At 38.9% G+C, this 13,712-nt stretch overlaps 1 protein-coding gene across 1 annotated transcript; it reads left to right on the top strand.

Moving 5' to 3' along the window:
- The first annotated feature begins 4,704 nt into the window (after positions 1-4,704).
- slc25a48 (solute carrier family 25 member 48) lies at positions 4,705-11,070 on the top strand. Its single transcript, XM_079479483.1, has 7 exons — positions 4,705-5,013; positions 5,792-5,835; positions 5,950-6,021; positions 6,604-6,856; positions 7,063-7,338; positions 9,981-10,114; positions 10,255-11,070. Exons 1-7 carry the CDS (start codon positions 4,968-4,970, stop codon positions 10,357-10,359), a joined length of 930 nt encoding a protein of 309 aa, XP_079335609.1. The 5' UTR covers positions 4,705-4,967; the 3' UTR covers positions 10,360-11,070.
- The last annotated feature ends 2,642 nt before the right edge of the window (positions 11,071-13,712 follow it).

The following is a 13,712-nucleotide window of genomic DNA, read 5'->3' on the forward strand; positions in this document are numbered from 1 at the left end:
TTTATCTATGTTTGGATTACTATTAATCATAATTATAAATGACATAATATAATATAATGCAACAAAATGCAATTCAATGCAATGCAAAACAATATAGTATAATTGTATTATGTACACTTAGTATAATATTGTAGTAAAATACTATATTAACCTTTTCATAAAAATAATACTATTATTTCTGAAGGAAAATCTGATTTCTCTAAAGAATTTTCCAAACGTGTTTATTTATTCTGTCATAATTTGTAAAGTTGGCTAAATAGTTACAAAATCCAAGGTTAATGACTTCTGGGGATGTTTCACTGAAAGGGACAAAAACGTGTTTGTTAAGGTTTTTGACCTATTTTGAACTGCACATTTTAGTATCAGATCACCACAATGTGTTCCCAGCACGCTGTAAAAAGGGATTTGACGATTCGGTTGACTCCACTTATTTTTCTAAGTAATTTCAACTAAAATCTTGAGTGTACATGAGATATTAAATGTACCTGTGCCCAACTAATCCGTTTAATCAGACTAGTTCATGCAACAAAGATTTCTCAGTTGTATGAGTTACATGCACTGTAAAAAATCTAACTTGCAAAATGTTCCCCTACAAAGATAAATAAGTAACTTTTTAATATACATAGAATTTTGATCGTTGTTAGTTATCTGTTGATTTTAGAGTTATTTGAATGAATGATTGTTTTTTATTTTTACCATGGTTGAGGTTTGTGTGTTCAATGTTGAGGTGTAAGTGCATGACACCATGGCAATGCCAGTATTAATGCACTCAACGCAAACTGTATAACAGTTGTATGACCAAAGTTTAGGTCTGTTTGACGCTTTTACATTTCTTTCTTTACATTAGTATGTATGCACTAGCTTGCATACCTTTGTTACATCATATGTCGATAGCAACACGCTAAAATGAAATATCAATGTTAAACTATGCCTTGTAAAGGAAACAAAAATGAAATAAAATGAAAAAAACATTTTGCTTGTTATTCCATGTCCATAAGCCATTTTTAAGCAGTACTGTTCAACCTGTTAAATGATCTTAAAATTCCAAGATGAACTATTCTTGGAAAAAGTAACCTGGCTGCCTTAAATAGATAAGTTAATTCAACAATGTGCTAAGTTTATCTAGTTTGCAAAACTAATAATAATAAGTGTATGCAGCCAGATACTTAGTTTAGGAAACTAAACAATTGTTTGTCATACTAGTTTTATATTCTTTTAACTCCAGTTTGTACAACTTTCTTTTCTTGTTGGTCTAACTAAAACAATTGTTGGTCAAACAAAAAATGAAGTTAAATATAGCTGCAAGCAGCAATTATCGGGTTTCGAGGTTAAAGGCAGTCAAAAGCAGTCGTGCATTCATGAACAGGTTAGGGGGTCACACCTCAACACACGCATGAAGGATCAAAGTCCAACACACACAAACACACAGAAAAATGACAGGTATGAACTCATAGAAACTATGCATGCTTACAAAAACATGCACGTATACTACAAGAATGTTATTTTTCTGACTGTCAAATCATTTGGACAATTCGTTAATGAGTATCCGATTTTCATTGTTGTTGGCTTTTAAATTGAAGAGAAGGTGCTTTCAAACTCAAGAAGTCTGAAGTTCCTGGGCCGAGACGTTTGTTTTCAAAGTGTATCAGAGCCTGTAGATGTATAACCGTTGCATATTTACAGTATTTAGTGCCATTGTTCATGTTATAGCGCCACCTAGTGTCCAATCACCGTGTTATTTTTACAGTGAGCTCAGAGCGATGGACAGACACACCATACCAAATAATAAGTTGATCGGGCAAACGGTTGCATAATTATAGCTTTTTTCGAGTTCTTTGCTTTTATAGCGCCACCTAGTGGCCAAACACCGAGTCTTTTTTACTGTGACCCCGGACTGAGGGTCTACACATACGGTCTAAGCCCCGTGAAGATAGCTCAAACGGTTCACAAGTTATGGTCATTTTAGTGAAACTGGTGACTACTTCCGGTTTTCATGTTTTGATGCCCCCAAGCGACGCTGAATCGAAATTTCAACTTTTTTTCAATGAATATTTACATTCACACTCCACAGAATTCATCAGCGTTGGTTTGGTTCCGATCGGGCAAAAATCCAGGGACTAGTTCATTTTTTTTTCATATAATGCAAATTAGCGGAAAAATTTGCATACCGGAAAAGAAATCGGAGATATAAGATTTATCGGAGATTTAAGTTTGGAGCCAATGGTTCGAATGACACCAAACACTTTGTCGTGCGACATCCGGTTTACGAGCATTGAGCCCAAACGCATTGGCCATCGCTATAGCGCCACCTATGGGCCGATTTGGCTGGTTTATTGTATCTGAGTAACCTGCACAGATACAACCAACTGACAAAGTCTCGAGTTTCTACGACTTACGGTTTGGGCTGGGCGACGCGTTTTAAGGCGGAAGAAGAAGAAGAAGAAGAAGAAGAAAAATCACTACAAAAACAATAGGTTTTCAGCACTTCGTGCTCGAAACCCTAATAAGACTTTACCTTTGTAGGCCCAACTATTCATTCTAAGTTCAAAGAACTCTTGATACCTGTAAACAACTACAGTGTTTTAGCATACTGAACTCAATATTTAAAAGCAGCCAGGTTACAAATTATTTAAAATTGAATGAATTGGTTTGTATGCATGTACAAATAGAGTAGACACAAGCTATCAATTAGAAAACATGTTACATTTTGTAACTAGTTAATAACCTTTAATTCTTACATTAATTGTATCAGTGGCTCAATGAGGTGCACAGAAGCCAGTTAAGACCTCGTCTTTCATCCGTGTTGAAACCGGAGACCTTGGCCTCGCCAACTTCTAATTCTAGGAGACCCAAAGCAACCTGCCAACAAGAACCCTATGTCTTTTCAACTGAGTCAGCTGAAATTAATTATAGCTACGTATAATAATTACACCAGAATGCAGTGCCATCTTACTTTTTTTAATTCTTGCTTCCCCACTTTTCTGACATTTCTCAAAGCCTTTTAAAAGCCCGAAAGCTGTGTGAGGCTATAAACACTGAGGCACACAGCGGCACATTACTCATTCTGTGTCTGTAACAAAGACTTTGTTTTTTCCGTGCAACATCGTTGTTTGAATTTATTCAGCTGACGTTTGACAGAAATCACAGCCAAGCCTCTTCTTGACACCCAAGCAAATTCTCATCAGTAGTCAGGTCTGCAGGAAATACACAGCGGATCTCTTGTAGTGCCTAGTCAGTTATTTGCATAAACAGATGGACCGCTCTGTACCTCGTAAGCAATCCGGCATGCGGGGATAAGACGGCTGTGTTGTTTTGTTAAATCATTGATTACTTATCACAACAATAGTTGTGCTCGTGAGATACCCATCAAAGACCGGAATCAGCCTGGTTAAGTTGCTTCAAGACCTTTTGTCCGGCACACTTGCATTTCAAAGCCATCAGAAAGGATTGTTTCAACACATGAGTGGATTGCCTCATGACCAGATGATAAAGGACAAATGACCCATGTGATATGACTTTATTACTCGCTGCGAGTTAATGATCACAAACGGCCTAAATAAAAAGCTGTTATATGATGTTTTCAACTAAAAACAGACTTTTTATTTGTTTACGCTGCTCTGTGTACATGCAGATTATTTTGACAACATTGTCGTGACTGATTTCGTCTTTTGGTGGGATTTTTCATGTGCTCGCTCTTTCTTATTTAGGCGATTCTTTCACTTTCTTTTACTAGTAATTGTATTGTCTCACCAGAACCCTGAGACAGACTGTCCATTGTGCACTTTAAGCACATCTAAGTCAACACCCATGTCTCTACCTCACGCATCCAGCCTTTCCTATGACTTGACTTGAATATTAAATTATTCGTGATCCAAATCGTTCAAAGTGTATGTGTGCTCCAACAGCCTGGGAAAATACATTCAGTAGCCTATCCAGTTCATCACTGCCGAGTTAAAGTTTTGCAACACCTCCAATAAATGTACCAACTGTACAAATTTTATATCTCTCATCTTGTCTGGTTCATTCACGGATAAACATACACCATAGAGCGACTAACAACCTGTGCCAAAATGTTTTCGACAGCATTGTCAACACTGTATTTCGCAATAAAGTCAGTGTCGCTTCAGTTTAAACAAGAAAGGGTTTCAAATTCCATATCTTTAGAGCGCGGACATCACTTAACATTTTCAAAATATGTTTAAAAACATGTTACATTTCTATGAGCCAGTTTCAGTGAACGTGAGAAACTAACATCGTTTTGAAACAAGTGTTGCTTTATAAAGGAGAGTTTTAACTGTTTAAGTCATATATAACATCCCACAACTAACTCAGTTGATACGCCAATATATAAGAAAGCTTATAAACAATACACAACTTCACTGTCAAAACGTTTTGCTGTCTTAAATGTGGTTCAACTTGTGTTTTTTAAATATTGACTAGTGACGAGTCAAAAAAACAAGCTGAAATTGTTTACTGTAACTCATTTCCATGAGTTCAATTAAAAACATGTTTTCGTGACTTATTGATCACATGATGTTTTACAGTGCATGACTTCATGATAGTTGCTCTGCTGGTAATTTTCCAAATGTTGTTTCCAAAATGTTGTTTTACATCTCAAGCTATACATTATATGGACCATAACAATATTCTGCTCATTGGTGTATCTTTAAAGATTTGATTAATTGGTTGGCTTTATGTTTCCAGCACATTCCGATCATTCCTCAACATATAGAGAAACTCAGCACGCAAACCAGTTTCACTAGGTTCACGGATGGTGATTGGTGAACTATTTTGGTGTATGCGTAACGCCCTACTCTCACCCGACCGCTTCAGATGAAATGTTTGGATGAAGTTTCTTCTGCTTTTATTGATCTGACCGGCTGTTAAATGAAGGTCAAGGCTTCGCGATAGCATTTGACCAGCATCAATGCCGGCTGCACTTACATGTGAATTCAGTCTGCTCTACAATGACAGTCTTTCAGCTGGATGATTTCTTTGCAGGATGGATTGGGGGTGAGTTTTTGTTTCTTTTGCATGTTTTGTTAAAGGTTAAAAACGTGTTTAAGTTTACAAAGACCTTAAACGTACCCGATTTCGTGACACGGCGTTGTGCGATTCATACATTTGCTCGTGTTTTGTAGATGATGTATCGTTTCGTAAACTTGTTTATCTGTTTACGTCGCGTGTATTTACATCAAGGCATGTATAAGCAACTTGCACACTTTTCTGCTTCTCCGCTAGATTTAAAATATTTTGCTTGAGAGATCATTTCACTCGACTGCAGAGAAAAGAAAAAAACCTGCGAATCATAAAAGTGTGAAGAACAGACAGATGTGAATCCTCATGCGCGTCTTTATCGTTGTTTATGTTTTACGTGTCTAATAAAAATAACAATGTGAGTCTGCAAAGTTTAAAAATAATGCTTACGTGTCTGTTTGATGAAATGTATCACATCCATTGTAAACTTTTGGGCGGCTACCCTATTGTGTTTTATTGTGCTGTTAATCTACATTGAGAACTGATGGAAACCATTCTCGGTTTTAACGAAACGTGTTACTCGTTGACAGAAAATGCATTTTGTGAAGGGGCCCCCACCTAACCTGTCTGTGCTAAAACCATGAAATGTTTATAACGATGGTGTTCCTCCTTCATGGTTCAAATGAATCATGTTTTGCAAGGGCAAACGGATAGAGAACTGTGCAACGTTGAAATCATCATCATCATGTGAAATGAAAAGTTACCTACACAGTTGTAACATATTGAACATGTACACAATTTGTATTTGTTACAGGAGCATCCAGTGTGGTTGTAGGACATCCTCTTGACACAGTAAAGGTATGGCGATGAACTTGTGATTGTTTCTTGTAAATTTAATAAAGGAAGCATCCACATTTGTATTCCTGTTTTGGTCCGGAGAATGCATGCTAAATGACTTCTTGTCTTTTACAGACACGTTTACAAGCCGGCAAAAGATACAAGAATACTCTCCACTGTATTGCAACAATCTACAAAAAGGAAACTGTAAGACTTCATCACGTGATTTGTGCTGTTTGTATAAATTCGTTATCTTTTTTTTATTTCTACACATGCAATATAGTAATGGGGTATATGCATACAGGCCGCTGACGTACTTCCGTGATAATCTCAGCCAGCAAAGCCACTTCCGCTTACATTGCGCTGAGGTCATTTTTCATCAAGTGACAACGATGTGTGTTAGGTAAAAAAAACTTAACATTTCAGCGACAATGGCTGGACATTGCTATATGCCTTTGTCATCATGCCTCGAGTAAGTGCAAATGTTTACTTGGCTTTTTTCATATTTGTGAATGTAGCTTAAAACAGATAGCCTGAAGCGCTTCTCCTTTTTGGTTGTTGGTGTATGACGTAGTGTTTGGATCATTTGACTCGTGTCGTAATCCTATGTGCATCTTAAAGCAACCGAGTGAAAAACGCCATTGTTTCCAATGCGCCAGATGTTACAGAGCTGGCTGAGATTTTAGCGGACAAACGTCATCGCTCTTTGTTTATATATCCCATTGCCAACATCACCAGCCCATCACTACGGTATTACCTTTACACATCACATTTGTCATCTTGTCTCAGGTTACAGGATTTTTTAAAGGACTTTCCTTTCCACTGGCCAGCATCACCCTGTATAACTCGCTGGTGTTTGGTTGCTTCAGTAACACGCAACGTCTGATCAGTAGATATCGCTATGGCGATGGTAGACACCCACCCAGCATGCTTGACCTGACTGCAGCAAGCATGTTGACTGGTCTGGTTTCCGTAGGGGTGGGCGCCCCCGTTGACCTTGTCAAAATTAGGCTACAGATGCAAACTCAGCATGTCCTCACAGGTAAACCCAAATTCTTATGTAGAAAAAGTCCGATTTTTAGTAGCCTGGGGCTATGTTTGAGAAACAAACTCAAAAAACTAGGTAATCATTGTAGAAAGCTTCTGACTCCATGGTTTCATGTAACTGACTCATTTCCAAGTAAATGAACAACTGCAGAATGATACAAATCAAGATCAGAAATTTTTTCCCTTTGTGTGTGTTTTCAGAAAACTTTAACCTTGCTGGCAATGGCAACATGCCGCTTCGTTCAGTGGTACTTCAGGCCCAGCCTATGTACAGAGGGCCAATCCACTGCATTAGCACAATACTGCAGAATGAAGGTATTCAAGGTCTCTACAGAGGAGCGGGGGCCATGATATTTCGAGACGTACCAGGCTACACCCTGTACTTCATTCCCTACACGTTATTGTGTAACTGGCTGAATCCTAATGGCAATGCCGCCCCCCCACCCTTCTCCATATGGCTTGCAGGAGGTTTAGCAGGTAAATCTGTCGAATGAGATCTGGTTCACATTACCGCTTATTCTTGCCAAGAGCGACCTAAAAACATAACACGCTCTTTGGGAATTACCCACTCAAGTTTGATATCTATGTAAAGCTTTAGAATGTCTGCTTATGGGTTCATCTACAGTACTTTCCACAACGTCATTAGAGCGATAAGCCAAAAGAGAACGTTAAAACAGACCTGTTTCTTCCTAGCAGTGACCTGCTACAGCGCCTCTGATGGACAACTTTAATGGTGAATTTCTCAATATTGAATTTTTTTTTTGCACCCTCAGATTCAAGATTTTACATTAAATCATTTAGCAGTGGCTTTTATCCAAAGCATCTACGGAGAGTTCAGGGAGCAATAAAGTGATATGTCATAAAGGAGCAATAGGTGCTAATACCAAGTTATTAGTTTCAATAAAAGCAGGAACAATACCCGTTGAGAGAAGGAAAGAGAGGGTTAATTATTTTTTTCATTTACCTGCCAAGTATTCACAGAAAACATGGGTTTTATGTGTTTTTTTTAATGTTGTAAGAGATGTGGTTGACCGGACTGAGATAGGAAGAATGTTCCACCAGGAAGGAGTTGTGAAGGAGAATGAGCAGGAAATCGATTTACTTACTGCCCTTATGAGAAGGCAATACAAGACACTGTTCGTTTGGAGAACGCAGGGTTCTTGAAGGGGTGTAGGAGGGTGTGAAAGTATGCCGGTTCAGTGATAGTCCTGTAAGCAAGCATTAGTGACTTGAATTTGATACAGGCTTCAACTGGCAGCCAGTTGAGACAGATGAAAAGGGGCGTCACATGAGCCCTTTTGGGGTGTTGGAAGACGAGGCGTGCTGCTGCATTCTGAAACAGCTGGAGTGATTTGATAGCCTTTGCAGGAAGACCAGCAAGGAGAGGATTGCAGTAGTCCAACCTTGAGATTTTCAAGGCCCACAAGGAGTTGTGCCGCGTTGTTTTACAATGTGATCATTGAAGGACAGCTGTCCATCAAATATGACTCCGAGTTTCCTGGCTGTTTTGGAAGGAGTGATTGTGTATTGTTAGATGGTGAGATTGTTTTGCACTGTGGGGTGGGCCGGAAAATCAGTCTTGGCCGGGTTCAGCTGGAGGTGATACACTTTCATCCAAGCTGAGATGCCTTCTTGGCAGGCAGTAATGCGAGCTGCTACAGTGGTATCAACTGGGTGAAATGAGATGTAAATCTTGGTGTCGTCAGCATAACAGTGATACGAGAAGCCGTGTGCCCGTATGACGGGTCCCAAGGATGTCGTGTAGATGGAGGAAAGGAGCGGCTCAAGCACCGATCCCTGAGGGTCCCCAGTGATCATGTGGTGAGCATCATGTGAACAGGGAGCCCCTCCATGACACTCTGAAGTATCGATCGGAGAGGAAGGATTTGAACCGGCGTAGAGGAGTGTCTGAGATTCTTAGAGATGGAATGGTTGCTCGCAGTTTCTGTTGATTGACAGGGTCTAGCAGAATCAGGACTGAGGATTTAGATTCCGCCTTGGCTGGTCGCAGTGCTTCTGTGACCGATAGTAGTGCAGTCTCAGTGAAGTGGTTTGTTTTGTAGCCGGACTGCTTGTCATCCAGTAGTTAATTCTGGGATAGGTAGGATGACACCTGTCTGTAGAGACCAGTCTGTAACTATCGGTAGAAGAGGGGTCCAATGTAGGTTTCTTAAGTAGGGGCCTGACCTGGCCTGTTTGAATGTGGATGAAAAAAGTGTCGGTAAGCAGGGAGTTGTTGATGATGTGTGTGTTTGCAGGTGTAAGTGTGCTGGATATGTCCTGGAGGAGATGGGAGGAGATTGGGTCAAGAGGACAGGTGGTGGGGTGGCTGGGGGAAGTCTGGTGACTTCAGTGTCAGTCAGGGGGACGAAAGAGGATAGTTCAATGTTTGAAGTGAGGATAGTGTGTACCAAGGTCTGAGGGACTGATAATTGTTCGCTGATGGATGATGTTTTCAGTGAATATAATTATATAATTCATATATGTTATATAACAGCCTATAATTATATTTCAGTCTTTGGGTATTTTCAAAGATTTGTTGCCATTAACTAGGCAAGCCTAGATAAATCCCATTATTTCGTTCTTAAAAGAAGATCTCTAGCTAGATCAAGGGAGTGCCTTCCAGTTTGGAGCACAATCTGCATCATAGAATAATAGACTATCATAGATATCAGTGGGAGTACAAAGCTACTGAAAGCGGATTCAAAAACACTTTTTGTTCTTGCATGGGTGTGATAGACACTGACCTACTGTATATGAGAACCAGATGTACTTGTCGTGTTATTATTTTGTGTTTTGTTTGCACACGTTAATCTGTTTTTCTCATTATTCATTCGAGTTTAAAGGTTTTCTCATGGGTAAAATGTCAGGAGGTGACTCAAAGGATCCGTATGACTTTATCACTTGTCAGCAAGCATAATGACAGACAATGGAGGAATGGTTTTGCAATATTTAACTGGACTTCCCCAAAAAAGCTTGCTTTCTGTTGATTCATTTTAGGGATGGTTTGGTTTAACCTTAGTATGACCCTTGCAGTGAGATGAACAATGTAGAGACACAAAATACTGCATTTCTGTCCACTACATGAGATCTTACATGGTTTTGATGCTTTTCCACAGGATCCATCTCATGGGTCACAGCCACACCAACCGATGTAGTGAAAAGTCGACTACAGGCAGATGCCATTCAGCACCGAAAATACAACGGCATTCTCCACTGCATCATGGAAAGCTACAAGTCAGAGGGAATGCAAGTATGTTTATGTCACCGTTACTCAGTTTTATGCAGTTGCAAAGCTTAAAATAATAATTATTATTGTAATAAATTGAAAAAAAAATTAACATTGGTTACATGCTTTTGTTTTTTTCTCTTTTACTTTTGTGTCTAATGCAGGTTTTTTTCCGCGGGGCGACGGTCAATGCCATCCGAGGATTTCCGATGAGTGCTACAATGTTTCTTGGTTATGAGCTTTCCCTTCAGTTTTTCCGCAATTTATAACATCTAATCTAATTTTTAAACACTAATGGAATGCGAACGTGCATTTTATTATTTGTAAAAATGATTGTAGTGTATCCATGATTTTAAATGGCTTTTATGCAGAGATTTACGTGCGACTTCCGTTCATGTGAGTTCATTGTTGATACATGGAAAAGTATCAGTGAAGCTAGCATTTCTTATATTAAGAAAATTGGTTGAAATTTTAGAATAGTTGCATATTTTGAACATTTCACAAACGTTTTAATATTTAATTATGCATCATCTGCATTCTACAAATTTTCATCCTGTTTATTTGTTTTCCGCATCGTCCTTTTGTGCTCGACAGGTTTTTAATATGTATGAAATAAGATTCAAATATATTTGTGAATAAATCCTATTAACTTAGAAAAAGGTGATAAAGGGGCGGTTTACAGGACAAGGGAAGCCTAGTCTCAGACTAACTTAAATGTAAGCGGTGTCTTGATGGAAAACAACTAGCACTGGCATATCTTAAAATATATCAGTGCCATTTTTCTGTCTCAAGATGCACACCACTAATGTTTTTTTATAAAGTATATCTTTAAAACGACTTGGGTAAGTATCACTATAACACTTATACAGTTTCTTACTTGCATTTTTTCTTATGAGTTTCTACTTTGTGTCTGTGTTCTTAAATGTTAAACTCTGTTTGAAAAACACTGCAGTCGTCTTGTCCTTTTTGCCTTCTTCACAATACTAATAAGAAAAGTTTTGTATAAAGAAACTGGACCTATCTAAATACCGTTAAATGAATAAATAGTAATGGATAGGATGAAAAAAAATCTATTATTTTAGATAAATGTGTAAATATATGTTGACTTGCTTTCCCAAAATTAGAAGCATTTACGAATCCAAGTAGAAAAGACATAATGCCACCAGATGGCGACATTGTATTTGAGAACAGACATTGTTAGAGGATCTTCAGTAGTCGATTTATTTGAATAAACCACATCGCAAGATGTAAACACTCGTGGTTTATACCTCTCTAACTCAGTTAGCTGGATTTGATTGTTGACGATTTCGCATGACCTTGGATGGAGCAGGTTTATTTCATGTAAACGGGATTAGATTTCGGCCATGACGCAGTCAAGTCGGCTTCTTTCATACAAAATCAATTTGCGCAAGGTACAGGATTAATAAAGAGTATTTGCCAATTTAACATGCAAAGTAATTAATGCGATGTTTTGCCTTTGGAACTAAATGTATTTGAATATAATATGATATATTTAGAACTATTTTTATTTAGGCGAGGACCGGAATAAATGAATAAAATATTCTTCTTTTCTCGTGAAGGAGATATTGGCCATATTAGTTTCTTGGATCTTCATATTAAATGCGTGCGTGCGTGCGTGCGTGCGTGTGTGTGTGTAATGCAGGGAGGGAATTTATAAAAAATGCAGTTTGTCCTGCCATTTGCACATTTGTGGTATTGCAGTCTCTTGAAAACCGGGTTTAATATATATTGTATAAGAGAACTAAAGATAATGCAGTCATGATCATGTCAATGAGCATTGTTTGTGTCTTGATTGATGTCATAGACTGCATCATATGCCTCTGAGGCCTCAGGTTATTTTCTGAAAAGAAATGATAATATTTGCAGGTAATATTCATTTTAATATTAGTTATAGTATAAAGCAAAAATAATCGAATCAATAAGGAAGCTGACCGATTCAATCTCTTAGATGATGTTTGACCTGTTTGTGGACTTCAGCTCCGCTTTCAACACCATCATCCCATCACTGCTCCAAACATAGTTAACCCAGCTATCTGTTCCTGGCTCTATCTGTCATTGGATCACCAGCTTTCTGACAGACAGGCAACAGTTAGTGAGAATGGGGAAACTCACATCCAGCACCCGCACAATCAGCACTGGCGCCCCCCAGGGGTGCGTTCTCTCCCCACTGCTCTTCTCCTTGCACACCAATGACTGCACTGCCCAGGACCTTTCTGTCAGATTTCTGAAGTTCGCAGATGAAACCACACTCATTGGCCACATCCAGGATGGTGTTGAGTCTGGTGCAGTCATAACAACTTGGAGCTGAACATGCTTAAAACAGTGGAGGCGAATGTGGACTTCAGGAGAAACACCCCTGCACTCCCCTCTCTCACCATCATGAACAGCACTGTGGCAGCAGTGGAGTCATTCAGGTTCCAGGAAAAGCCTCACACATTCAAGCCATTATCTCTTCGCAAAGCTTCCGTCTGGTCTGCGCTACAGAGCCGTGAGCACCAAAATTGCACAAAAATGTTGTTATAATTGCTTCCAATGTTTCCTCATCTGTAAGTCGCTTTGGATGAAAGCGTCAGCTACATGACTAAATGTAAATGTAAAACAACCAGACACAAAAACAGCTTCTTCCCTCAGGCCTTCTAGCACAGTTAAATGTTTTTTACCCACCGTGCAATTAATAACTCCGTGCAATAAGAATTATATCCTCCAGATAATACACTATCTATTTGTTATACAGATTTTTCTGTAAATTGTATGTCATACCTGGTACTACAAAAGTCTATTCTTATTTTTCACTTGTACATATTTTCATACACAGATTGCTTAACTCTCTATATATTTATCTTATGTTTATTGTATTGTATTTCTTAATTTTTTATACCCATAGGCCCTTATTTAAATCATCTGTGTACTGTATTCTATTGTGTTATGGTCTCTGTGTACTGTTGTTGCTGTTTCTGTGTACTGGATGCTCCTGTCACCAAAACGAATTCCTTGTATGTGCAAACATACTTGGCAATAAAGCTCTTTCTGGTTCTGATTCTAATGTGCACCAGTATCACCATCACTGAAGCAAAATTACCTGAATCTACATGAGTCAACAATCTTCAGTCACATTTATGATGGTACTGTGTTTAAAGACACCATTCCCTGGCCCAAACCTGATACACTGTAGCTCTGGGCAGGAAAGGATCATGAAATGACCTCTGGGCAACTGATAGGAATTAAGGATTTCGGGATATAAAAAGTCTAAGGAATGAACCTGACAGGGCCTGTGCTGTTGCATGTGCTACACGTCACACATCATCAAAAAAGAGAGGAGACCTGTGATGGATGTGCAGCCTGATGATGATCTCTAAACCCTACACTTAGACTGAACTTCATGGCGCCGGAGCGTGCCCTCCAGGGTGGCAAAACACTCAGCAAAAGGACTGCTTACAATAAGGAAATGCAATTCCGCGCAACATTGCAGTGTCCAGGAATACCTGATTCCTTTGTAAGTTGTAGGGAAGCCGTAATGACGCCCTCGCATCCAGCTGCTTGTAACTTAACAGTTCAACTAAGACATTTTTGTATTGACGAATGTACAGCTTTTAGGTTACAC

The sequence above is a fragment of the Barbatula barbatula genome (assembly GCF_947034865.1).
Source record: "Barbatula barbatula genome assembly, chromosome: 18".
NCBI lineage: Eukaryota > Metazoa > Chordata > Actinopteri > Cypriniformes > Nemacheilidae > Barbatula > Barbatula barbatula.